Raw genomic sequence first — 27,779 nt, forward strand, 5'->3', positions numbered from 1 at the left:
GCCCGCGCTAATAAGTGAGAACAGTTTGTGATTTTCCACTCCTGTGTTACTTCACTTAAAATAATGGCCTCCAGCTCCATTCAAGCTGCAGCAAATGATATTATTTTGTTCCTCTGAATGGCTGAGTAGTGTATATATACCACATTTTCTTTCTCCACTGATTGCTGGATGGGCACTTATGTTGGTTCCACATCTTTGCAATTGTGAACTGTGCTGCTGTAAAACTACATACGCAAATGTTTTCATTTTTTTCTAGAAAGACACCTTTTCCTTTGGGTAGATAACCAGTAGTGTAATTGTTGGATCAAGCAATAGATCTGCTTTCAGCTTTGTAAGGAATCTCCACACTGCTTTCCACAGAGGTCGCACCAATTTACATTCCCACCAGCAGGTATGTGTTCTCTTTTCCCCACATCCACACCAACATCTATTGTTTTTTGACTTTAAACATGGCCATTCTTGCGGGAGTCAGGTGGTGTCTCATTGTGGTTTTAATTTGCATTTCCCTGATGATTCGTGATGTCCAGCATTTTTTCACATGCTTGGCCATCTGTACATCTTTTGAGAAATGTCTATCATGTCCTTTGCCCACTGTTTGATGGGATTGCTTTTTTCTTGCTGATTTGAGTTCCTTGTAGATTCTGAATACTAGTCCTTTGTCAGATGCATAGTTTGCAAATATTTTCTCCCACTCTGTTGGCTGTTTACTCTGCTGATTATTTCTTTGATGTAACTGCTTTAAATGGTCAAATAGTTATTCAAAGCTAATGAAAATAGCAGCTTTTGAAAGGGCATTCCTATCCCCATTTTCTGATATCCAGAAATAACTACTTTCAACCCTAATTAATTCTTTAGTACTTCAGTGTGTTGTCTGTTGTTCAATACAAATTGTAACATCAAATTTGTAGTGGGAGGGCTGGGTGTGGTGGCTCATACCTGTAATCCTAGCACTTTGGGAGGCCGAGGAGGGCAGATCACCTGAGGTCAGGAGTTCGAGACCAGCCTGACCAATATGGTGAAACCCCACCTCTACTAAAAATACAAAAATTATCCAGGCAGGGTGGTGGGCGCCTGTAGTCCCAGCTACTCAGGAGGCTGAGACAGGAGAATTGCTTGAATCCAGGAGGCAGAGGTTGCAGTGAGCCGAGATCACACCACTGCACTCCAGCCTGGGCAACAGAGCAAGACTCTGTCTCAAAAAAAGAAAAGAAAAGAAAAATTGTAGTGGGAGATCCATCAGATTACGGAGAAAAGAGAAGTCCAGGATGTTTCTGATAGGAACGTAAATAAATAAGCACAAACACTTTGGAGAACAACTGGTAGCAACGTGCTACCATTTCTTCTTACAGGTTAGGGAGACAAACAGAACTGTTTGTAAAAGGTAGATTCGATCTTGCTGTGAATTTGTACAGAAATGAATAAATGATGATTTATTTACAGAATGGAATGCTATATGGCAGTTTAAATGAATAAACTAGACCTACATTATCTGAATATGTAAATCTCAAAAACTGAATGAAGAAAGCAGGTTGCATAAAGATATCCACAATACACCATCCTTATGTAAAGTTTTAAAACACTCACAGCAAAATGTGAAGTAAAAGTGTTAAAACATGACAAGAAAAATCTACACCAACTTCTTGGGCATGCTTGCTCCAGCAGGGAGAAAAAAGAAATGGAACAGGAGAAGGATGCTTCAGCCTCTAATTGAAACATTTTATTTTCTTAAAAATATCAAATATATGTATTAATAAAATGTTAGCACTGTAAAACCTGGGCAATGGGCACACAGTTTTTCCACGTCATAAGTGTTTTATAATTAAACTTTTAAAAAACTAAAATACAATGTTAACTAGTAAAATACTGAAAATGAAAATATTCATGCTAGGCATAGTGGCTCATGTCTGCAATCCCAGAACTCTGGAGGTTAAGGCAGGTGGATTGGTTGAGCCCAGGAGTTTGAGACTAGCCTGGGCAACATGGTGAAACCCTGCCTCTACAAAAAAATACAAAAATTAGGTGGGCGTGGTAGTGCACACCTGCAGTCCCAGCCACTTGGGAGGCTGAGGTGGGAGGATGGCTTCAGTCCAGGAGGTGGAGGTTGGGGTGAGCTGAGATCATGTCACTGCACTCTGGCCTGGGCAACAGAGCAAGACCCTGTCAAAAAAAGAAATGAAAGAGAGAGAGAGAGACAAAGAAGAGAGAGAAAAGAGAGAGGGGAGGGGAATGGAGGAATGTGGAAGGGAAGGAAGGGGAAGGGAGGGAAGGTGAGGGAAGGGAGGGAAGGTGAGGGAAGGTGAGGGGAGGAGAGGTAGGAGAGGGGAGGGGAGGAGAGGGGAGGAGAGGGGAGGGGAGGAGAGGGGAGGGGAGGAGAGGGGAGGAGAGGGGAGGGGAGGAGAGGGGAGGGGAGGAGAGGGGAGGAGAGGGGAGGAGAGGGGAGGAGAGGGGAGGAGAGGGGAGGAGAGGGGAGGGGAGGGGAGGGGAGGGGAGGGGAGGAAGGGAGGGAGGGAGGGAGGGAAAAGAAAATATTCATAATAAAGGGGTTACTTCCTGCCTCAGGTTCTTATTTCCAAATAGCAAAAGTAACTCATTAAAAAATAATCATCTTTAATCAGCCTTAAACTGCTTAGTATTTATTTCCCTCTGGAGTATTTTTTCCCCTTTATTTACATCTTTTTTGTACTCTTCCCATTATTTGATTGTAATGGTCTCTTTTCAGGGTATTGCTATACAATTATTTGTGCTTTTCATTTTCTCACCCTCGGACAGAAGACAAGCAGTTGAGAAAGGTTTCTAAAGTCTCCTGGACCACAATTAAAAGACTCTGCTGGATGGTATCAGCTGACACAATCTTCTTTTCTCTTTCTTTTTTGAGACAGGGTCTTGCTCTGTCACCCAGGCTAGAGTGCAGTGGTGCAATCTCGGCTCACTGCAACTTCGACCTCCCCAGGCTCAAGTGATCCTTCCACCTCAGCCTCCATAGTAGCTGGGATTACAGGTGCTTGCCACCACACCTGGCTAATTTAGGTTTTTTTTTTTCTTGTAGAAATGGGGTTTCTCCATGTTGCCCAGGCTGGTCTCAAACTCCTGGGTTCAAGTAATCCTCCCACCTTGGCCTCCCAAATTGCTGGGATTACAGGTGTGAGCCATTGTGCCCGGGCTGAGACAACTTTTATAGATTAAAAACTTGCCTTTGTGCCATATTGTGCCACTTTGGAAGAGGTTTATTCTCTAGTTCATAATTGGTTTTGTTGTTGTTAAGAATGCCTGCTTTTCAAAAGTAATATGAACAAATTCCCTGGCACAGAGCAAAGTCCACTGATGGATGTCCATGCTGGCATCCCAGCTGGCAGGAGTAGCAAGGATAAAATGGGAATGAATTTAGTTAGCAGTTCAGGATATTCCTAGTCAAAGCAAACCTATGATACAATCAGTAAAATTCTTAACTGAATTTACTAAGAATGCAAGATGCCTGTGCCAGTAGAGTACTCCCTGTAAACCAACACACCTGATACATTCCTCATTTGCTCTACTGAATGATGTTTAGAATCTTTTCTTTAAAGAATTTTAGAACTCAACAAGATAAATTTTTTCCAGGTACTTTTCTGAATGTGTTGAGCCCTTATACATAGTTTTTAAGGTAATTCAATCTCTTGGACTAAGTTCATTTATACCTATCAGAAGATTGAATTTAAAAAGCAATTTGATGCCTAACATGCTTTTTGAGCCTTTTTAGTAGCTTTTGTGTTCACCATTCATAAAATTTTAACTTGGATTCCTAAAAGCTTGTGTGAGAACCAAAACTTTTTAAGTCCACAGTTCTCCAGTGAATTGCAAATTCTGACAAGTGTGTTCTCCTATCTCAAGTGGAAGCCGGTTTAATGAAATCAGGGAACAGAATGGCACCATGATAACATTTGCAAAACAGCTGCCAACCACACTGGAGCCATTAAAATTTTTGCCATCATTAATCATAACAATTAAAACAGGTATCATAATACTACCTAACTTTCTACTACACATCTGAAGTTCTCTGTCCATTTTTAAGATTCACAAATTAAAACAATTAAATCAGAACACAGTGTAAGAGGCAAACTACTTTCTGGTATACGCTATGGTATTCATCCACCTATGAATCCTAGTTCCTAATTCCTTTCCTTTCACAAGTATGACTTCAAATGTCCAAGCAGCCAAGAGAACCCAAACTTAAGCACCATAGAAACAATGCTATGCTGTTTTTCTGGGGTTTTTTTTTCCTTCTAGAAGGCATGTATGCATTTATTTTTTCTTATTTTTTAGCACTTGAGTGTTTAACGTTCATTTCCAAAGATTCAAAAAGTCTCACAGAAAATAGAGAAATTGATCTCATAACTTCAGATGCATGCGATCGCCAGAGGAACAACAACAACAAAAAAGTGGGAAAATTAGCTTACTTTCTCTTTGTATTATTTTTAGAGGCCTGATAAATTGTGTCATAGGGCTTTAAATAGAGTTTCACTTGCCACCAAGTAAAGTCAACAATTCAGTGACAGAATGTTTAAATTCTATCCTGTTCTTTGCTATAAACCATCGAGAAGGAGCAGCATTCTGAGCATTGTCAGCTTATCCTGTAGCCCTATGGTTTCGGGGCAGATGGTTTGGAAGCTACAATACAACCACACAGGAAGGATGTTCCCAGCAGTATATGGTTACTGTCCAGCCTTCTGCAGTTGAATTCTTGTGCAGAAACTATTGGGAAGTGCTGCTCTGGCAACCAGTCAAGACCTAATGCTGAGTGCAATTCAATCTGGAAAGCGCTGATAACTCTCCACTTGAACCTGGGTCTCCGCACTCTGACAAGCTTCAGACCAAAAAAGGAGCCGTGAAGGCTGTCTGCACCTTGAAGTTTCTGGAGGGTTATCAGTTGGGTTGCCCGAATTTTGGTATACCCAGGAACTACCTGTCCTCATGAGATTTTTAAATTTTTCAGAAAAATTATCCTGGATCGTTTCCAGCCTAATTAGAAGATACAATCTGCAGCCATGAGCTGCAGTACTTGATAAATGTCCCCAGCACCACAGTCTTTCCACTCACTCAGTCCCCAGTAATAATCTCTGACTCTTCTCATTTCCTCTTTTCAGATAATGAGAGAAAAGTTGCACTTAGAGATCTTTTAGGGAGGAGGACTGATGAGTCAGGATGGAGACCTGCCTGCCGATCTGAGAGGCTACACGAGTGATGCACACGGGCAACTCTCAGCCTGCCTTTCAATTGTACAAACATCCATCCAGCCCTCACTCTATGCAATACATTCTGCTAGGCTATGTGCAGAGTATACACCTTCACACACAACCCCACACACCTCTTCCTCTACCAGCCCACCCACTAAGCTCATAAATTCCAAAAATTTAAGATACTTACAACTCACGCTAAATGTGTCTTTTTGTTAACAACTTAGATGATGGACTCAAAAACACATGAATTAATTTTAGATCTAAAACCATCTTGGTGGTGAGAGAACGACGATAAAGCACTGTGGAAGGTAAACGTTGAAAGGATTATCTGCCACTTAAGAAAGTGGTAGAGAACAGGAAGTACAATTTAGAAAAGGTGAATATTTGAGGAGAAAAGACAAACTGTTCACACAAAATAGATCACTATGGGTAGTTTGGCAAAAAATTATCTTCATGAGAATTTACTATTATCAAGAAAATAATACAGCTAAACTATTAACGATTTATAGGAATTCATCAACAAAAATAAAAACCGTAAATAAAATTCTATCATGTCACCATACAGTATTCAGATCGTTACTAGGGACTGATATGCAGTTATGGGAACTGCTTCTAAAGAAGTCGTGTAGAGCAGCATTTCTCGTACTTCCAGAGAGTACGTCTGGACAGGTGTTTTAAAAAACTCGTATTTCTTGGTCTCTCCCCAAGGGATGTTGATGCTGCTGATTCGTAGGGCCACACTTTTGAGTAAGTTCTGGTGGAGAACTGCTACACATCCCGAGGACTGAAAGGCAAGACTTAGGAAGAATGCTGATGCTCATAATCTACTCAAAGAGAAAATAAGATGAAAATATAACCTAAGAGACTGAATCAAGTAATGAACTAAGAACACGGATGTCCTAGCATTCTTGCTATACTCCCAACTCCTAGAAATGATGGAAGAATTTTTCACTTTTTAAAATTATACTTTAAATTCTAGGGTACATGTGCACAATGTGCAGGTTTGTTACATATGTATACATGTGCCATGTTGGTGTGCTGCACCCATTAACTCGTCATTCACATTAGGTATTTCTCCTAATGCTATCCCTCCCCCCTCCCCCTACCCCACGACAGGCCCTGGTGTGTGATGTTCCCCTTCCTGTGTCCAAGTGATCTCATTGTTCAATTCCCACCTATGAGTGAGAACATGCGGTGTTTGCTTTTCTGTCCTTGTTGAGAGTTTGCTCAGAATGATGGTTTCCAGCTACATTCATGTCCCTGCAACGGACATGAACCCACCCTTTTTATGGCTGCATAGTATTCCATGGTGTATATGTGCCACATTTTCTCAATCCAACCTATCATTGATGGACATGTGGGTTAGTTCCAAGTCTTTGCTACTGTGAACAGTGCCACAATAAACATACGTGTGCATGTGTCTTTATAGCAGCATGATTTATAATGCTTTGGGTATATACCCAGTAATAGGATAGCTGGATTAAATGGTATTCCTAGTTCTAGATCCTTGAGGAATTGCCACACTGTCTTCCACGAATGAAGCAATTTACACTTCCACCAACAGTTAAAAGCATTCCTATTTCTCCACATCCTGTCCAGCATCTGTTGTTTCCTGACTTTTTGATGATCGCCATTCTAACTGGTGTGAGATGGTATCTCATTGTGGTTTTGATTTGCATTTCTCTGATGGCCAGTGATGATGAGCATTTTTTCCATGTGTCTGTTGGCTGCATAAATGTCTTCCTTTGAGAAGTGTCTGTTCATATCCTTGGCCCATTTTTTGATGGGGTTGTTTTTTTCTTGTAGATTTGTTTAAGTTCTCTGTGGATTCTGGATATTAGCCCTTTGTCAGATGGGAAGATTGCAAACATTTTCTCCCATTCTGTAGGCTGCCTGTTCACTCTGATGGTAGTTTCTTCTGCTGTGCAGAAGCTCTTTAATTAGATCCCATTTGTCAATTTTGCCTTTCGTTGCCATTGCTTTTGGTGTTTTAATCATGAAGTCCTTGCCCATGCCTATGTCCAGAATGGTATTGCCTAGGTTTTCTTCTAGGGTTTTTATGGTTTTAGGTCTAACATTTAAGTCTTTAATCTATCTTGAATTAGTTTTTGTATAAGGTGTAAGGAAGGGATGCAGTTTCAGCTTTCTACATACGGCTAGCCAGTTTTCCCAGCACCATTTATTACATAGGGAATCCTTTCCCCATTTCTTGTTTTTCTCAGGTGTGTCAAAGATCAGATGGTTATAGATGTGTGGTATTATTTCTGAGGCCTCTGTTCTGTTCCATTGGTCTACCTCTCTGTTTTGGTACGTACCATGCTGTTTTGGTTACTGTAGCCTTGTAGTACAGCTTGAAGTCAGGTAGTGCAATGCTTCCAGCTTTATTCTTTTGGCTTAGGATTGTCTTGGCAAAGTGGGCTCTTTTTTGGTTCCACATGAACTTCAAAGTAGTTTCTTCCAATTCTGTGAAGAAAGTCATTGGTAGTTTGATGGGGACGGCATTGAATCTATAAATTACCTTGGGCAGTATGGCCATTTTCACAATATTGATTCTTCTTATCCATGAGCATGGAATGTTCTTCCATTTGGTTGTGTCCTCTTTTATTTCATTGAGCAGTGGTTTGTAGTTCTCTTTGAAGAGGTCCTTCACATCCCTTTTAAGTTGGATTCCTAAGTATTTTATTCTCTTTGTAGCAATTGTGAGTGGTAGTTCACTCATGGTTTGGCTCTCTGTTTGTCTATTATTGGTGTATAGAAATGCTTGTGATTTTTGCACACTGATTTTGTATCCTGAGACTGCTGAAGTTGCTTATCAGCTTAAGGAGATTTTGGGCTGAGACAGTGGGGTTTTCTAAATATACAATCATGTCAATGATGGAAGAGTTTTTACAATTAAATATATAATACTGTAAAATGGGGGCTTTTGGTGACCCACAAATTCTGAGAAAAGCTTGGCTTGGTAGGTAGGTGGGATCTTTTTGAAGGAAATACCACCACCCTAAAAGCTTGCAAGAGAGGACTACTATAAAAGAGTTACTTTGGGGGTGAATTCAAGGAGCAGGGGGCAAACCAACAGCCAGCTGCCAAGGCCTTATATACTCTTTTTCTTATCCACTGTCTTTAGGCAAGAGATAACGGAAATGTCCTGACTCCAACAGGAAGGAGGAATGAGGCCTGGAAGGAGATGCCAGTCCCAAATGGCTATCAACCTCCAGGAAATATGGGAGTCCTCCAAGGCCCGAAATACAATTTATTGGCAACCTCAATCAAGACCACCTCTTGATCCTTCCATAATTATTGGAGGCTACAATAAACAGAGCACTAATAGAGAGACTAATGAGGAATCCCAAGTTCCAGGAAGACCAGATTGTTCTGCAAAGTGGTTGTGCCTATTTAAGTTCCCATCAGCAACCTCCTGAAGCTCACCATAACCTAATGGATGTCTAACTGATGTTGTAGTTTACACTTTCCTGAAAATGCACAGAAAAGCTCATAGACCAGTTTTAAATTGTGGTAAAAAACACATTAACATAAAATTTACCATTTTAACCATTTTTAAGTGTACAGTAGAGCAGTGTTAACTATATGTCCTTACGTGCAACAGATCTCTAAAACTTTCATATCTTGCAAAACTAAAACTCTATACCCATTGAACAACTCCCATTTCCCCCTTCCTCCCATCCCAAGGTAACCACTATTCTACTTTGTTTCTTTTTTTTTTTTTTTTTTTTTTTTGAGACGGAATCTTGCTCCATCACCCAGGCTGGAGTGCAGTGGCACGATCTCAGCTCACTGTAACCGCCGTCTCCCAGGTTCAAGCAATTCTCCAGACTCAGCCTCCTGAGTAGCCGGAATTACAGGCACGTGCCACCACACCCGGCTAATTTTTGTATTTTTAGTAGAGATGGGGTTTCGCCGTGTTGACCAGGCTGGTCTCGAACTCCTGACCTCCGGTGATCCGCCCGCCTTGGCCTCCCAAGGTGTTGGGATTACACGTGTGAGCCACTGCTCCTGGCCTTACCTTCTGTTTCTACAAGTTTGACTACTTTAGATACCACACATAAGTGTAAGTAATCATGTAGTATTTGCCTTCTGTCACTAGTTTACTTCTTTCATCCACACTGTAGCATATGACAGGACTTCCTTCTTTTCTAAGGTGGAATACTCTTCCAGTGTGTATATATACCATATTTTCTTCACTCATTCGTCCGCTGATGGACATACAGGTTGCTTCCACCTCTTGGCTCTTGTAAATAATGCTCAATGAACATGGGTGTGTAAATATCTCTTAGAGATCTTGTTCCCAATTATTTGGAAATATACACAAATATGAGATTGCTGGATCATTTAGTAGTTCTATTTTTAGTTTTTTAAGGAAACTCCATACTGTTTTCCATAGTGACTGTACTAGTTTAACATTCCTAGCAACAGAGTACAAGGTTCCAAGTACTCCATATCCTCATCATTTGTCTTTTTCTCTTTCTTCTTTTCATAGTGGTCATTCTAATAGGTGTGAACTGGTATTTTATAATGGTTCTGATTATCATGTCCCTGATAACTGGTGATGTTGGGCATCTTTTCATATGCTTGTTGGTCATTCGTATATATTCTTTGGAGAAATGTCTATTCAAGTCTTTGATCTATTTTTAAACTGGATTATTTTGCTGTTATTGAGTTGCAGGAGTTCTCTGTATATTCTGGATATTAACCACTTATCCAGATATAAGGTTTGAAAATATTTTCTCCCATTACATATGCTGCTTTTTAATCTGTTGTTTCCTTTGTTGCACAGACATTTAAAAAATTCATGTAGTCCTATTTGTCTATTCTTGCTTTTCTTGCCTGTGCATTTGGTGTCATATCCAAGAAATTATTGCCAAGTTCAATGCCATGACACTTTTCCCCTATAGTTTCAGGTCTTACGTTTAGGTCTTTAATCTATTTTGAGTTAGTTTCTATATAAAATGTAAGGTAAGGGTTCAAATTTGTTTTCTGAATGTGTATATCCAGTTTTCCCAACACCAATTATTGAAGGGACAATCTTTTCCCAATCTTGTAGACAGGATACCCTTGTCAAAGACCATTTGATCATATATGTGAAGCCTTATTTCTGGGCTCTCTATTCTGTTTTATTGGTCAATATGTCTGCCTTTATGCCAGTACCACACTGTTTTGATTACTGTGGCTTTGTAATATGCTTTGAAAAAAGGAAGTATGAGGCCTTCACCATGTTTTTCTTTCTCAAAATCATTTTGGTTACTTGGGGTACTTTGAGATTCTATATATATTAAAGGATTCTTTTTCTATTTCTGTAAAAAAATAAAAATAAAAACCACACACCACTGACATTTTGATAGAAATAACACTGGAACCTGGAGATTGCTTTGGGTAATACGGGCATTTAAAATACTAAGTATAGGCTGGGTGCAGTGACTCATGCCTGTAATCCCAGCACTTTGGGAGGCCGAGGCAAGTCGATCACCTGAGGTCGGGAGTTCAAGACCAGTATGACCAACATGGAGAAACCCCATCTCTACTAAAAATACAAAATCATCTGGGTGTGATGCCGGGCACCTGTAATCCCAGCTACTCAGGAGGCCAAGGCAGAAAAATCACTTGAATCCAGGAGGTGGAGGTTGAGGTGAGCCGAGATTACGCCACTGCACTCCAGCCTGGGCAACAAGAGTGAAACGCCATCTCAAAAAAAAAAAATAACTCATCTATGAACACATGATATCTTTTTATTATGTCTTATGTAATATATTTTAGCGATGTATAGTTTTCACTGTACAAATCTTTCACCTCCTTAATTGCTTATTCCTAAATATTTTATTCTTTTTGGTGCTATTGTGAGTAGGACTGTTTTTAAACTTCCTTTTTGGGTTGTTCTTATTAATGTATAGAAACGCAATTGGTTTCTATTCTCTATTTTATTTATTTCTGCTCTAATCTTTATTAGTCTCTCCCTTCTAACTTTAGGTTTAGTTTGTTCTTCTTTTTCTAGTTGCTTGAAGTGTAAAGTTAGGTTTCTGATTTGAGATCCTTCTTATATTTTTTTTCTTCCTTCAAAAGCATGTACACCTTCTTCTTTTTTAATGCAGGCATTTACCACTATAAACTTTCTGCTTAGAACTGCTTTTGCTGCATCCCATAGGTTGTGATATGTTGTGTTTTCATTTTCATTTGTCTCAAGTTATTTTCTACGTTTCTTGTGATTTGTTCTTCCATTGGTTGTTTAAGAGTGTGTTAATTTCCACATATTTGTGAATTTTCCAGTTTTCCTTTTGTTATTGATTTCCATTCCCTTGTGGTCAAAAAAAATAGTTACTATGATTTCAGTCTTCTTAAATTTGCTAAGACTTGTTCTGTGGCATAACATGTGGTCTTTCCTAGAGAATGTTCTATATGTGCTTGAGAAGAGCATATATTCTGCTGTTATTGGGTAGAATGTTCTGTATATGTCTATTAGGTCCAATTGGTCTACAGCATTATTCAAGTTCTATTTTCTTATTGATCTTCAGTCTGGTTAATCAATCTGTTATTAAAAGTGGGGAGGTGAAATCTCCTATTATTATTGTGTAACTGTCTCTTTCTCCCTTCAATTCTATTGGTATTTGCTTCATATATTTGGATGCTCTGTTAAATGCATATATTATTGTAATTGTTGTATCTCCCTCAACTGACTCTTTTATTATTATATAATCTTTTTCTTTGTCTCTTTTGATAGCTTTCTGATACAAGTATAGCTATGCCTGCTCTATTTTGGTTACCATTTGCATGATTATCTATTTTTCCATCTTTTCATTTTCAGCCAATGTATCAAGTGAGTCTCTTGCAGCTAGAATATAGTTGGATCTTGTTTTCTGATCTATTTTGCTACTCTACATCTTTTGAATGGGGTGTTTAATTCATGTTCACCTAAAGTAATTACTGATAGAGAAGGACTTACTATTGCCATTTTGTTGCTTTCCATATAATATTCTGTTCACGATTTTCTCTTATTCCCTTCCTTTGAGTTTCATTGATTTTTTCATAGTGACATGCTTTGATTTCCTTCTCATTTTCCATTGTGCATCTCCTACAGGTATTTTCTTGTTGTTACCATGGGCATTAAACATCTTAGAGTTATAACAACCTAACAAGACAACTTCAATCACATACTAAAACACTACTCATTTACATTTCCCTCCCCAGTTTATGTTATCAATATCACAAATTACATCCTTTTCTATTTTGTATTTATCAACACTGTTTAACATTTTTTATGCTTTTAAGTTCTATATCAGAATTAAAAAGTGAGTTATGTACACTCAGCCCTCTATATCTATGGGTTCTGTATCCATGGATTCAACTAAATCATAGATCAAAAATATAGTATTTGCAGGATGTAGAACCTAAAGATTGACTGTTTATATCTGTAAGTTCCATACAGTTTACTGTGGGACTGGAGCATCTATAGATTTTGATGTGTGGGAAGTCCTGGAACCAATCCTCTGTGGATACCAAAGGACAACTGTACTATACAACACAGTATTATAAGATTTTGTGTTTGTCTATATGTGTACATTTATCAGAAGCCTTTATATTTTTGTATGCTTCCACGTTGCTAATATTCCTTCATTTCAACTTGAAGGACTCCCTTTAGCAATTCTTGTAAGGCAGGTCTAGTGATGAACTCTTTCAGCTTTTGTTATCTGGGAATGTCTTTACTTCTTCATTTTTGAAGGATGATGCAGCCCAGATGCAGTATTCTTGGTTGGAAGGGTTTTTTGTTTTGTTTTGTTTCCTCCTTGGCTCTTTGAATGTATCATCCCACTCCCTTCTCGCCTGTAATATTTCTTCTGAGAAATGCACTGATAATATTATGGAACCTTCCTTATACATGATACGTCACTTTTTTCTTGTTGCTTTCAAGATTATGTCTTTAACTTCCAACATTTCGATTTTTGTGTATGTTGGTGCGGGCCTCTTTGGGTTCATTCTTTGGAGTCCTTTGAGCTTCTTAAATTAGGATATCCAATTCCTTCCTAATATTTGGGAAGTTTTCACCATTATTTCTTCAAGTAAGTTCTCTGCCCCTTTCTCTCTTATTCTAGGACTCCCATAATGTGTATATTGTTCCATTTGATGTTGTTCCACAAGCGTCTTAGGCTTTCTTGACTTTCCTTCATTCTTTTTTCTGTTTCTCTGACTTAATAATTTCACATGATTTGTGTTTAAGTTTTCTCTTTCTTCTGTTTGATCAAGTCTACTGCTGAACCTTTCTAGTAAGTTTTTCAATTCACTTATTGAGTATCTTTAGCTCCAGAATATCTGTTCGGTTCTTTTTTAGTTTCTATCTCTTTGTTGATAGTCTCATTTTGTTCATGTATTGTTTTCCTGATTTAATTTAGTTGTTCATCTGTGTTCTCTTGTAGTGCCTTGAGACCCCTTAAGACAATTATTTCAAATTCTTTGTCAGGTAATGCATAGATCTCTGTTTCTTTAGGGTCTGTTTCTGTAGGTTTATTTTGATCCTTTGATTATGCCACATTTCCCTGGTTTACTTTGTGTCTTGTTATTTTTGTCGTATTCTGTACATTTAAAGAAACATCCGCTTCTCTCAGTCTTTATCGACTGACATGGTACAAGGGAAGACTTTCACCAATGGACCCGGCTGGAGATTCTGGAGGTCCTGGAGGTCCGTCAACCCTTTTCCAGGGATGTATCTTCTCTGGGCTCACGCATGTGATTTCCAAATTAGAGGGCTTCACTGGATTTTCGAGAGCTCCTACTCTCTTGCTCCCCCTAGTGTCCGTCTGTGGTATTGCAGATTCTCCGGTGCCGTAACAAGCTGCGGCGCTCTGGTTCCAAAGGATGCCATTTCTCTGTCAGTGCTGAGAGTCAGGACAGACAGACGCCAGTCCCTCCAGTAGGCCCCTGAAAAGCCAGAACACTGGATGTATATATTCCATTCTTCTCCTCCCCTCCCAAAGAACAAGTCGCGAGCTAGGTGTTTTCCCCAATTCTGTTGAGCTGTGCCAGCCTCCATCCACAGCGCTGCCAGCTCTCTGGTGCTACCACAAACCACCAAGCTTGCTTTTGTTCTCCACGGCCCCAAGACATCAAAAGTAGTCTTCCTTTATCCGCAGTTTTACTTTGTGTAGTTTGAGCTAGCCATGGTCACCCGTGGTCCAAAAATATTAAATGAAAAAATTCCAGAAATAATTCAAAGGTTTTAAATTGTCCACCATTTTGTTTTTTTTTTGAGATGGCACCTCATTCTGTTGCCCAGGCTGGAGTGCAGTGATGCAATCTCAGCTCACTGCAACCTCCACCTCCCAGGTTCATGTGATTCTCCTGCCTCAGCCTCCCGAGTAGCTGGGACTACAAGCATAAGCCACCACGCCCGGCTAATTTGTATTTTTAGTAGAGACGGGGTTTTGTCATGTTGGCCAGGCTGGTCTTGAACTCCTGAAATCAGGTAATCCACCTGCTTCGGCCTCCCAAAGTACTGGGATTAAAGGCATGTGCCACGGCACCCGACCTAAATTGTGTACTGTTCTGAGTAGCATGATGAAATCTCATGGTGTCCCACTCTGTCCCACCTGGAACATGAATCATCCCTTTACCCAGGGTATCCATGATATATACACTACCTGCTCATTAGTCACTTAGTAGCCTTACTGGTGGTCAGATCAACTGTCACAGCATCACTGTGCTTGTCTTCAAGTAACCTTTATTTTATTACTACTTAATAATGACCTCAAAGTCCAACAGCACTGGGGCTGGCAATTTGCATATGCCACAGAGAAGTTGTAAAGTGCTTTTTTTAACTGAAAAGGTGAAAGTTTTCAACTTAATAAGGAAAGACATATGCTGAGGTTGCTGAGATCTATAGTAAAAACACATCATCTATCTGTGAAATAGTAAAGAAGGAAAAAAATTTGTGTTAGTTTTGTCATTGCATCTCACATGGCAAAAATTACAGCCATCATATATGGTGAGTGTTTAGTTAAGATGGAAAAGACATTAAAGTTGTGAGTGGAATACAGAAATGTGTTATGATTGATGGCAATCAGGTTTGGTACTATCCACAGTTTCAGACATCCACTGGGTGTCTTGAAACATATCCCCTATAGATAAAGAGGGATTACTGTATGCAATTTCCTCGTCAGTGCTCCCAGTCAGTAGAGACAGAAATCTGTTCCTCAGTCTGCTCCCTAAAAAGTGAGAATGTTGGATGCACATTCCACTCTTCTTTTTCCCGCCCAAGGGAGAGAAGCCACAAGCTGGGTTTTTCCTACCAATCTCACCAAGCTGTGCCAGACTTGGAAAAGGGCTATCACAGTTGAAACGAAACAGATTTTTAAATCAATTTCAATGTGGCTATTCTACACTTTGAGCTTGCCTGCAGCACTGTGACTTCTTAATTGGTTCTGTAGTTCTCATTGAAATTTTTTGGGATGTATGTTGTAGTTGAGTCAATGTCTCTATTGGGAAATAAGGTCTAGGACTTCCTATTCTGCCATCTTGCTGATGTCATTCCTGAAGAACTCCTTTAATATTAGTAATTCAGTTTTCACTTTTGGTAATGACCTGCTTAGATTCCTTGCTCATTTCTATACTGGAGTGTCTGCCTCTTTATGATTGATTTTTCCAAGTCATTTCTATATTTTGCATTCTGATCCTTTGTTTCTATTTGTTAACAGATTTTAAAAATTATTTTTATTGTGAGCTGCTTTTTAAAAAATCAACTGTGATGCGTATTTTGGGAGTTTGGTGTAGGGAGTACATACACATTGCACTGACTGATTTTTAAAGTCCTTTTAAATAAATTTATAATTACATAATTCAAAAGATCCATCAGTCAACATTCACCTCACAACTAAATCCAAGTCTACCTGACATGTAAATAAATAAATCTAAACACTCTCCATATCTCCTATAGTTCTTTTTACATTGCCAAATCCAACATAATGAAGATTTTCTCCAATGTTTTCCTATAATAATTATATATTTAAGGGTTAGGTGCAAAAGATTCCTAAAGGTTGAGGACAAAGACAATTTCTGATAGGACTTGAATTAGCAATAGCTTTACGGGAAAAAAAAAAAAAATCAAGTCCCTCAGTCCCAGATTCTCTCGGTTAATGATACGTCAAAAATGAAATGCCCGCTAATGAAAACTGAAATTCTTTCACAGACTGAAGAAACATTTGTAATGTGATTAATTGCCTTTTAATTTGTCTGAATCTCTTTGATTTGTTTAGTCTAGATTTTGGAATATCATGTTTCTTAAAATAGGGCATATGTTCACATCAAATGTTGCCTTGTAAATATCCTGACTCTGTGAGAGTGTGTGCGCGCGCACGTGCGCGTGTGCTGGGAGAAGGCAGAGCCAGGGCAGGCTAGTGTGACAGCACACACTTGCATCTGTGCACATTCTCCTCTTGCAGAGTGAGCAATCCCAGGGTAAAATTAAGAACTGCTCTTTCTTTTGTGCTCCCTACTGTAAATGTAGGGCTTTTTACCTAATGGGCCCACAAAAGACATTGTAGGATTTACTCACTGCTCTGTGAGAGTTGAGAAAATTGTGATTTTTAAAAGAGTTTGAAAAAACTCACCAATTTGCTATGTATTCCACTAAAATAATCTTTCTATATAACATACAACCATAACTGAACATCCATTTCCTATGAATTATAAAATTCTCCTCTCATAACCAAACTGATACATTTTGAAACCTGAGAAGAAGGATGTTTCGTTTAACACCTACCGCCTTTGAGTGTTAAATCCATTAAGATGATTCTCTCTGAGTTCAGACGCTAATGATAAAACCATCTGTAAAACAAAATCAGTTGCAGGTTAACTCAGGCTGCAAACAGGATTACATCAGTTCTATTCTTCTTGGTGTGAGTGATATTTCCGTTGAGATTCCCCCAACCCCCATCTTCTCATGTTTTACTCTGTCAGAGTGAAAAGGAAGCAGTGCCATGTCACATTTACTAATAACTGGGATTTTATGTTTAATGTCTGTAATTCTGCGTTTCTATGTAAGTAATGAACAACAGACAGGTCACTAATTTCCTAAGAATTAAAACAAAATCCATTTAAAGAAAAATTAGTTTGTTTCTTCATTTAAAATTTTCATTTGAAAAAAAAAAAAAAGTTTTTCTTGTATAAAGCTTCCAAAACACCAGAATGGTTGGCAAACATTAAAAATCTCATAACATTTTTTAAAAGAGTTACATCAAGATTGTAAGTTAAAATTTCTTACATTTGGCTACAATGTAAGCCAGAAGAAAACAAAGCTTTAATATTAAGAGGTAAATATGTAAAACTATGTATTGAATTTTCTGTTTTGCAAAAAAGTCCAATCAGGTTATTTGAAATATAAGATTCGTCCAACAGCACAAGACTGTGTTTATAATAGCTAAGAAAAGCTCCTCTCCCAAACATCTCTGAGTGAATACGCGAGATGTGTTCCTAGAAAGAGAGGCTGATTGGTTGGTTTGGTAAAACCCTTCCTGATTTCCTTCTTTCTCATAACTTCCCATCTCACGTTTCTTCCTTACGTGGCCATACGACTGCCCAAGGTAAGAAGAGATAAACGAAGAAAAGTTAAACGTCTCTTCTGGAAGACTGAAATATTTCCATTTACTCTTTTCACTGATGGCACATTCAGCATTAAACATTCCAGAAGTGATAAATTTTAAATACTCACATTTTTAAGCAGACCGGGATAGTAATCTATAGGGGCATATCCAAGACCCTGAGTGAAAAGAGCAACTTCTTTATCAAATCTGAGTGCTGAAAGTATATGAGATAATACACCCTAAAAAACATAAACAGAAAAAGTCAACTTCTTTAAAAGTGAATACAAGTGCCTTTTAGGTACAATACCTACAATTTATTTGCAAATGGGAGTGGTCTCTATGAAACAAAAAAATCTGTCAAAGTACCCAATTTACTTTGATTCAAAGCGTAAAAGAGAAATGTTAGCATTAAAGTTAATACATTAAAAAGAAGTCAAGTTAAACAAACATTGACAGTGAAAACGAAAATATATATAATGAATGAGCAGTGCTTTACTTATATTAAGAAAGGAATCTTTATTGCTTTTAAACTCAGTAAAATATGTTTAGCAGCGATGATAAGATCATTTCTTTTTTTTTGTTTTTTGAGGTCAGCTGGGCAATGTGCCGATGTCACACAAGGTTCGAGGGTGGCACATCTCACACACGCACGTGAAACACCCAATCGTGATCATGCTCACAAACTACAAAAGGATCCAGATAATAGAATTTAACATAAGATAGAGAACATATCACAAATCAGTAGGGAAAGGGCAGATTATGTAATAAATGGTGCCTCAAAAACTATTTGTAAAAAGAAAAAAAGATTCTCACCGGGTATTATTCATCAAAATACACTCCAGTTTAATGTAAAGTAAAGAGATAAATGTAAAAATGAAATAATACACAAGAAAAAAATAAGAACATTTTTCAGGTGTCTGAATGAGAAAGAACTCTGAGAAATGAAAATCCTGGGAGAAAATCATCAGGGAAGAGGTTTGGCTGTGCTCAATAAAAATAAAATCTTGTGTTTACCAGAAAAATAGTATGAGCACAAACTAAGAAGAATGTTAACAACAAACAGCACAGATTCTATGTATGTTATCAAATTAATGTACAAAATAAATGACAAACACTAAGAGCATAACAATGCACATGAATAGATAGTTCACAAGAGAAAACACAAATGGCTAAGAAACACATAAACGAATGTTCGTCCTCCGTAATCAAGAGTAAGACACCCGCATGGCACTTTCACTTAAGGAGTTCAAGTTTTTACAGACGTGAATAGCTAATGCTGTACGGGGTTCTACGAAACAGGTTTTCTGTGTGAGCTCCTGGAGGGATGGAAATAGGGTCTCCCACACAGAGTGCAGTTGTGAATGGCACCGAGGGGCCCACGAAGTGTCAGCAGATGCAGCACAGCCCAGAACCCATCAGGAGGCCTGGACTTCCAGGGGTGTGTCAGGCTAGAGGTTTGGCGCCCGAACAAAGACAGATTACGGGTTAATAGAGGCCCTGCCTTATAGAAAGCAACTTGAAAAAAATATATTAAATGTCTTCAAAATATTCAGAACCTTTGATATATGTGGCATACATTTAAGGAAATAAATGCAAGTATGATGACAGGAACTATGCTCAAAGATGTTTACTGTAGTGGTTATTTCTCATATAGTAAAAATCATCTAACAGCAGGGAATGATTAATATCCTTATGCAGTGGCTCACTGTAAGCCACTAACATGTTTATAAAGGGGCCAGGCATGGTGGCTCACACCTGTAATCACAGCACTTTGGAAGGTCGAGGCAGGCAGATCACTCGAGCCCAGGAGTTCGAGACCAGACTGGGCAATACGGAGAAACCTGACCTCTACAAAAAAATACAAAAAATTAGCTGGGCATGGTGGTGCACACCTGTGGTCCCCGCTACTCAGGAGGCTGAGGCAGGAGGATCGCCTGAGGCAGGAGGACCGCCTGAGCCCCAGAAATTGAGGCTCTGCCCTACAGGCTGGGAGTTGGAGTGAGACCCTGTCTCCAACGAAAAGAAGTTTATGAATAATTTTAATAGTATTTAAAATGGTTACACTATTAAATGAAGAAAGATGTAAAATGTTATACTCAGAAATGATCTCATCAATATAAAAATAATCCATACATAAGAATGGAAAAACAATGGAAGAAAATACCACTGTCTGAGTCCGTCTGTGTTGCTAGAGCAAAATACCTCGGACGGGGTCACTGACAAGAGCAGAACTTTATGTCTCAGTTCTGGAGGCTGGAAGTCCAGGACCAAGGAGCTGGCAGGCTCAGTGTCTGGTGAAGGCTTCCAAGGTGATGCCCTGTTGCTGTGCCCTCTAAAGGGGACGGACACTATGAATGCTGTGTCTTCACATGGTGAAAGGGACACAAGGGCAAAAGGGCCCAGGGCACTCTCTCCACCTCTTATAAAATCACCAATCCCATTCATGAGAGCTTTGCCCTCATGACTTAATCACCCCCCAAAGCCCCTCTTAATATTATCACATTGGTGATTACGTTTTAACACATGGATTTTAGGGAATATATTTAGATCACAGCTATCACCAAATGTTAGCAGTTTCTAGGGTGGTGCTAGAGACCCATAATAGTGCCACCCTAGATACTGTTAACATTTATATTATTTCATATATATGTGTGTGTGTGTGTGTATATATATATATATATATTTTTTTTTCTTCTTTCTACTTTAGTATGTTTCCTTGCCTCCCATACATGTATGTGCCTCTTTTAATACCAGGAAAAAAATATTTTTTGAAAAAGTTTTATTTGGAAATACTCGGTTTTTTAAAAAAGTCCTATACTGCATTTTGTGGTAACACATTATGAGATAAAATGAATTTGCATCTGTGCATATAAATGTATGTATGTAACTTCATACACAAATACTTGGAGATGACAGTCTAATCTGAGGTGGAGGCTGAGGGTGCCTCAGTGATGGGCAGGTAGGCTCCATGGACCCGACAAGCACGTGGCACATACCAGTGACACTCTGGGTGGTTACCACTATCATGGTGGTCATTTCAATTTCATCATAAAATATCTCACACATCCAAAAAGACACAAAATATTATGTCAAATTCCACAAACCTTCAAGCTTCATCAGTAAAGCATTAGAAATAAGAAGCCTTCTATGCCCTCTGCCCTTCCTCACCATGATTCAACAGCAGTCTCTACCCCTGGGGGAAACTCTACCCTGAATCTGGGATGCAGCCTTTTGTGAGGATCATGTACTTTCTCCCTGTGAGCTCAGACCTGCCTCCGTATCCTTAAAAGAGAATCCAGGCAACACTCCTAAGTCATGTTAAGTGGAAACCTGCCATTCCTACATTATATCCTATCTACAGTTTTCAAATTAGAATTGCAAGTTAACAAAGTAGCTTTAAAACATTACTTCTCAGTAGACGACATTCACGATTAATAAAAACAACAACAAAACCCCCCAGCAGTGTGTACTACATGATTTACAAAAAAATGAATCCACTGGAAAGGGGGAAAAACAGGAACCTTACAGGGTTAGAGTGAACCTTTTCTAAGGTAGAGAGAAGGATGGAGCCACTTGCTTTTGTTTTTCCCTCTTTCAGTTCAAATCTGCCCCAAATACAGACAGCAAACAGAAGCTGACCATAGCCCCAAGGGAGTTCGTCTCCATGTTGGTGGTGGTGGTCTTTTTCAACACCAAGGGCAAGCTGGGAGAGAGAGGGAGGGAGCGGCTGTGGCTGGGCAGGCAGAGTCAGGGAGCCCAGGTACAAGCCAGCGTGCCATCTGTGGAGGGCGATGGTGCTTTCCACCAGCCGCGCTTACTGCTGGACTCCACTGAACTTCTGAAGGGAGAAGGTGGGGCCTGCACAGCAGGGAGAGTGCTTGGTGCTCTTGGCAAGCCAGTGTGGGGCCTGAACCCCCAGCGGGGTGCAGGGCAGGTGTTCTGGGAAAAGGGAAAGCCCGGCCAGGCCTGGCCAGCCATATGTCCAATCCACACGGAGGTGTCTGAGTCAGACCCAGGCAGAGAGTCAGACCCAGGCAGAGCAGGAGGATTTGGTTTGGAAACCAGGCGGTCTCCAAGTCGGCAGCAGTCTGGGTTTTCACGGAGCAGGTCAGTCTGATGCTAGGTGAGGGGAGGGCAGTGTCCGAAGAACGCAGCCGTCTACTCAGAAACCAGACTTCTGCATTCTATTTAACACATTTAAAGCACTTACTACACGCCAGGGGCTGTTCAAAGCAGATTACAAGTAGCAATTCATTGAATCCTCACAGCCTATGGGTAGGTAGTTACTGAATCTGGGTTAAAGAGGAGGAAATCAAGACAGTTGAAGCAGCCTGCCCAAGGTTAGTTATTTACTCTACGGCCAGACCTTATAATGAACCTCCCTACATCCACTGTCCATGAGACTGTTGGGATAGTTTTTAGCAATGCAAATCTGAATGCTCTCAGCCTGAGACCCTTTCGGCTTCCAGTTACTCTCACTGTGAAGCCCAAATTTCTCAGAGTGAAGCAGCCTGGCCCACCAGCGCACCCCACACCCGGCTTCACTGCTCCTTACTAGCCTGTCTGCGACCCTGGAGGGCCACAGGCTTTCTGAGCCATCAGGACTTTAGTATGTCCGATTCCCTCTGCCTGGGGAGCTCTCCTATGCCCCTCACTTGTGAGAAGTGACTTCTTGAAGGAATTCTAGCAACTGTGACAACTAAAATTTACCAAGTGCTTACAATGTGTGAGGCACTATGTTCTGTAAGTATAGCATCTCACTGAAAACCCCAGGTTCAGTTTTTAATCAAATTCAATTAAGCAAAGTTTCAATTAAGCCACCCATAAACAGATGGCTACTGTTACTATACAATCCACCCTCAAACAATCAGAGTGTAAGGCACTACAGACCCAGTTGGGATGGAAAGTAAGGTAGTATGCAATTGAAGGAAGCCAGTTTTGAGCAGTAACAGCTAAGGGTCAGTTAAATTGTAGAGTTAAACAAAGCCATGCCCAGGCTTCCGCCTAACCGACAGCCTCCCAGAAGCACTCACACCCTGGGCCTGGGACCAGCTCACGGAAGGTGACTTCCCAATACTGCATGAGCTCTGTCTTGACATTTGATTTCAGAGGCTGAGATGAGAGATCGTAAATAATTCCTAAGTAATGTTTAAAATAGCCACAAAGAGTTCCCTAGATACTACAGTCATGTATCACTTAACAACTGGGGTACATCCTGAGAAATGCGTCGTTAGGCAGTTTCTTGGCACGCGAACATCACAGAGTATACTTACATGAACCCAGACGGCTCAGCCTGCTGCACACCTAGGCTACACGGGAGAGCCTATTGCTCCTGGCCTACAAACCTGTGCAGCATGGGACTGTACAGAATACTGTAACACTGTGATCTAGACCTATCTAAATGTAGAAAAGGTGCAGTAAAACTATGGTATAACATGGAAAAAATGGTACACCTGTATAGGACACTTCCCATGAACGGAGCTTGCGGGACTGGAAGTTGCTCTGGGTGAGTCAGCGGAGCGTGATGTGAAGGCCGAAGGCGTGACTGGACACCACTGCAGACTGTACAGCACTGTGCACTTAGGCTACACTAAATTCATAAAAACACGTTTCTTTCTTCAGCAATAAACTCTTCTTAGCTTACCACAACTTTCGAATTTGATAAACCTTTTATTTTTGTTGAACTTTTGGACTATTAAAATCAACACTTAGCCTAAAACACACTGCACAGCTGTACAAAAATCTTTTCTCTCCCTATATCCTTACACTATAAGCTTCTAATTTTTTTTTTAACTTTTTAAACTTTTTTGTTAAAAACTGAGGCACACTGCCACCCTGACACTTGTCCTGGTCACTTCAACCCCTGGCTCACTGTTGTGCCAGTGTGAATGCAAACCCTGCTCTCTGGCTGCCAAGCATGGATGTGGCCAGGACAGCAAATCAAGCATTCAAGCTCCAGGCAAGAGGTCTGCTCAGGTTCCCAAATAGGCTTTCCAGAATTTCCCCAAGATACTGAGACTCAGCCTCTTCCAGGCCTCACTGCCAAAGAGAATCAGAGAGGATCAGGGAGCCGTCCAGACTCTCCAGCCCAAGCTTGAAGCACACAGCCCAACACAAATTTGTAAACTTTCTTAAAACAGTATGAGATTTGTTTTTGCCTTTTTTTTTTTTTTTTTAGCTCATCAACTATCATTAGTGTTAGTGTATTTAATGTGTAGACCAAGACAATTCTTCCAATGTAGCCCAGGGAAGTCAAAAGATTGGACACCCTGCTCTAGCCTCGTCTGTAGTGAAAATGGACTTGTACCCAAAGAGGCAACTCACTGTCCACAAGGACACCATCCCAGATGCTGACCATCAACCTCCTGCTTCCCTGGAACAGACCTTATCTGAGTCCCGTCAGAGCCCACATTGTCCGCCAGCCTCTGACGTCCAGACATGTGCCAGAACAGCCCCTCAGAGCTGTCTTGATGAGATGGGACGAGGGGTGGTAGAGATTCAGGTTCAGAACGGCTGCCTTATCCCTCCCTTCTGAGAGGTCTGTACCTGCTGGTTGGAGCCCTCACCCCTTAGAAGGCTTGGCCCATGTGCCAGGAAGTGCCCCTAAAAGGACCTTCTGGTCCCTCTTCCTCCTCTGAGGCGAGTGCCCTGGAATGAGACCGTCTGTGCTGGGGAACACAACCTCCATTCGTACAACCAGGCCGACTGGCGCCCTGATGTCCGGAGGCAGGAAGAGACGCAGCACCCAGCTTGTGTCTGTGCATCTGTGTTTCTCCAGCTGTGGTACCTGTGCAAGCAGTGGAACCCCAAAGAACACTGGGTGGTCAACACACAGACATGGCACCTAATGCAAGTATGTAAGTTTAAGTTGAATATAAAATGGGACTTACAATGTCATATAAAAATGTTTACTTTTATAAGAAAATTGAGTTAAATTTCATAAGGGCGTTAAAATATAATTTTAATAGGAAGCTATGAAAATTATCTACACTTGGTGTACAAATGACTGAATTTTGGGTAACTCTGTAAAAGCCGCTTATGGGTATAAAGAGGGGTCTGTCACTTACTTTATAAGACATTGACTTCCAAATCTGTGCTGTTTTTAACCAGTGCCCTCTGGTGATACTAACATTTCTTAGCCTGAAAGAACATTTCCATGGAAACCATAATAGGGATTTCGCTAATTTTGGATTAAAATCATTATAAAATGGTTTGGTTGGTTTATGCTCTTGTTAACCAAATGCTCCTACAGATAGCATATTGCACATGTGTCTTGATGTGCTCTTGCATCTAAGGTCAATTTCCCTTATTCATCAAATTTTATTTACTTTAGATAAAAGAGACCTTGTAGTTAGCATGTACTCTATGAATCTGTACTTGGTTAGAAATACAAATTCTCAGACAAAACCCAGACCTATTTTATCAAAATCTGATCTATTTTATTAAAATCTGGATTTAAAATAATATTTCCAGGTGATTCACATGCACATTAATGACTGTTACTAGCTCTATCGCCCAGGCTGGAGTACAATGGCACAATTTCGGCTCACTGCAACCTCTGCCTCCTGGGCTCAGGTGATGCTCCTGCCTCAGCCTCTGGAGTAGCTGGGATTACAGGCACCCGCCACCACGCCCGGCTAATTTTTGTATATTTAGTAGAGATGGGGATTCACCATGTTGGCCAGGCTGGTCTCAAACTCCTGGCCTCAAGTGATCTGCCCACCTCGGCCTCCCAAAGTGCTAGGATTGCAGGTGTGAGCCACCGTGCCCGGCCGGTATTCTATTCTTAAGAGGAGAAAAAGTTATATGGGGGTACTGATTTGTCAAAAAGGTACAGTTAAGAGTATACATTTCAATGCACATACATCTTATAAAAATAACAAAAAATAATAATAAAGAGATGGGGAATGAGCCAAAGTATAGATGAAGCAGAAACAGCACATGATGAGTTGTTGTTGAGGCTGAGTGTCAGATCTATTATACCATTTTGTTAATTTTGTATATGTTTAAAATGTTCTGTAATAAAACACTTGTATAAAAAGACAAAGCTTATCTATAACACTAGCTCTTAAGATTGTGGCTACCTTTGGAGAGGAAGAAGGAAGAAAGCGGAGTCAGAAGCACGAACAAGGCTGGTTCTGTCTTGTGGTTACAAAAATGTATTTGCCTTGTGATAATTCACTGAGCTTTATCTTAATGCTTTGTGCATGTGCTTCTGTATGCATATTATGTATCAATAAAAATTTAAATACTAAAGAGAAAAACTGAAGTACACACATTAGCTGAGGCCCACACAGCGTCAGGTAATTAACATCACTGTCTTCTGCCTCCACACCAGAAGGTCTTCAGGGGCAGTAACAATAACGTGTGTGGAGCTATCACCTCCTGTAATCACAATGTCTTCTTCCGGAACGAACACGTCCTGAAGAACCTGCCTAAACCTATCTTACAGTTGACTTTTTTTAACTTTTAATTTTTTTTTTTTTTGAGACAGGGTGTTGCTCTGTCACCCAGGCTGGCGATCATAGTTCGCTGCAACTTTGAACTCCTGGGCTCAAGCAATCTTCCCGCCTCAGCCTCTCGAGTAGTTGAGACTACAGGCATGTGCCACCACGCCTGGCTTATTTATTTCATTTTAGTTTATTTTATTTTTGTAGAGGCAGGGTCTCAGTATGTCACTCAGGCTGGTCTCAAACTCCTGGCCTAAAGTTATCCTTCCACCTTGGTCTCCCAAAGCACTGGGATTATAGGCATGAGCCACCACATCTGGCCAACTTTTTTTTTTTTTTTTAAATAAGTAGTACACTCTAAATAACAAGTATAAGTATGTTAAATACATAAACCAGTAACATAGCCATTTATTATTATCAAGTAATCATGTATATATATAATTGTATGTGCTATACTTTCATATGACTAACAGCACAGGATATTTGTTTACCTAGAATCACCACAAACATGTGAACAATGTGTTATGTTACATTACACCTATGATGTCCCTAGGTCATAGACACTTTCCAGCTCCATTATAATCTTATGAGACCACCATTGTACATGCAGGCTGTTGCTGACCAACATGTCATTATAAGGCACATGACTATATTTCCAATGTCCGCATTGCACGAGCTGACTTTAACATATAATGTCGTGGAAAAACAAAAATGCAGTATCTCATTTATCTGCAAGGGATACACTCCAAGACCCTCAGTGGATGCCAGAAACCTTGAATGGTACCTAACCTTTCTCTCTCCTCTGTGTGTGTGCACATTGTGTGTGTGTGTAAATATATAAAACAAAATTACATATTTTAACTAACGTCCTTTTTCCATAATAACCCTAATATAAGTGGCTATGAAGTGCCACAAGAGTTTTTTCCCTGAATAAAATAAGGGTTAAGTCCTAGAAACAATATACAGAGGCCAGTATACGGTTACATAGTTTTGAAACAGATACCTCAAACTTTGGTCCCCTAAATTTTTATTTTAAAGTAAACTTAAATATTGATGAGCATTTCTCATTGCTAAGAATAATTTTTTTTACTGCCACCTAGTGGCAAATAGTCTAAACACAAAACCATTAAAGATTAGGCACTGGCTCTTGGACAAGAATAAATTTCTATAGTCATACAATAATAGGTTCTTTTTCAAATGCTGGCAAAGCAATCTTGGAGATCCTTTACTCTAACTCCCTCATTTTACTAATGAAGCACTGAGCTTCTAAATATACAAATCGGTAATTAAGGAAAGGATGTGCATATAAATGAACAGGTTCAGACATAAAGACGTACAGATATTATCACCCTGACCATTGATAGAAAATCTTCCATGGGTAGAAAGTATGGGAACTAACACAGCTGTACCTAAAATGATTTTAAGCCCAATTTCGATTCATGTGAAAGTTAAGAATGAAACTCTGCTCATGTGTGAAAAGCCACTGAATATGCTAAGATCATGAGGGTGAACTTTCCTAAGAAGGCAAGTTTTTTGTTTTT

General features: G+C 39.9%; 1 protein-coding gene and 1 non-coding gene across 15 annotated transcripts in view; both read right to left on the reverse strand.

Annotated features, from left to right (window-relative positions):
- Positions 1-27,779, reverse strand: part of LOC105498944 (FA complementation group C) — a 217,055-nt gene that overhangs the window by 53,836 nt on the left and 135,440 nt on the right. For all 14 annotated transcript variants that reach the window (XR_011612949.1, XM_071078753.1, XM_024786795.2 and 11 more), the window contains 2 exons: positions 17,917-18,027; positions 16,969-17,033 (listed from right to left, as the gene is read on the reverse strand). Coding sequence is in view for 13 of the 14 variants with exons in the window: in XM_071078753.1 (XP_070934854.1) it covers positions 16,969-17,033; positions 17,917-18,027 (176 nt within the window). In the remaining variant the exon portion in view is untranslated. The remainder of the gene's footprint in view (positions 1-16,968; positions 17,034-17,916; positions 18,028-27,779) is intronic.
- Positions 18,377-18,483, reverse strand: LOC112423024 (small nucleolar RNA U13). The gene has a single exon (XR_003013470.2). It is a non-coding gene; the product is annotated as a small nucleolar RNA U13 (small nucleolar RNA).

This window comes from Macaca nemestrina, chromosome 14 (assembly GCF_043159975.1).
Source record: "Macaca nemestrina isolate mMacNem1 chromosome 14, mMacNem.hap1, whole genome shotgun sequence".
Classification (NCBI taxonomy): domain Eukaryota; kingdom Metazoa; phylum Chordata; class Mammalia; order Primates; family Cercopithecidae; genus Macaca; species Macaca nemestrina.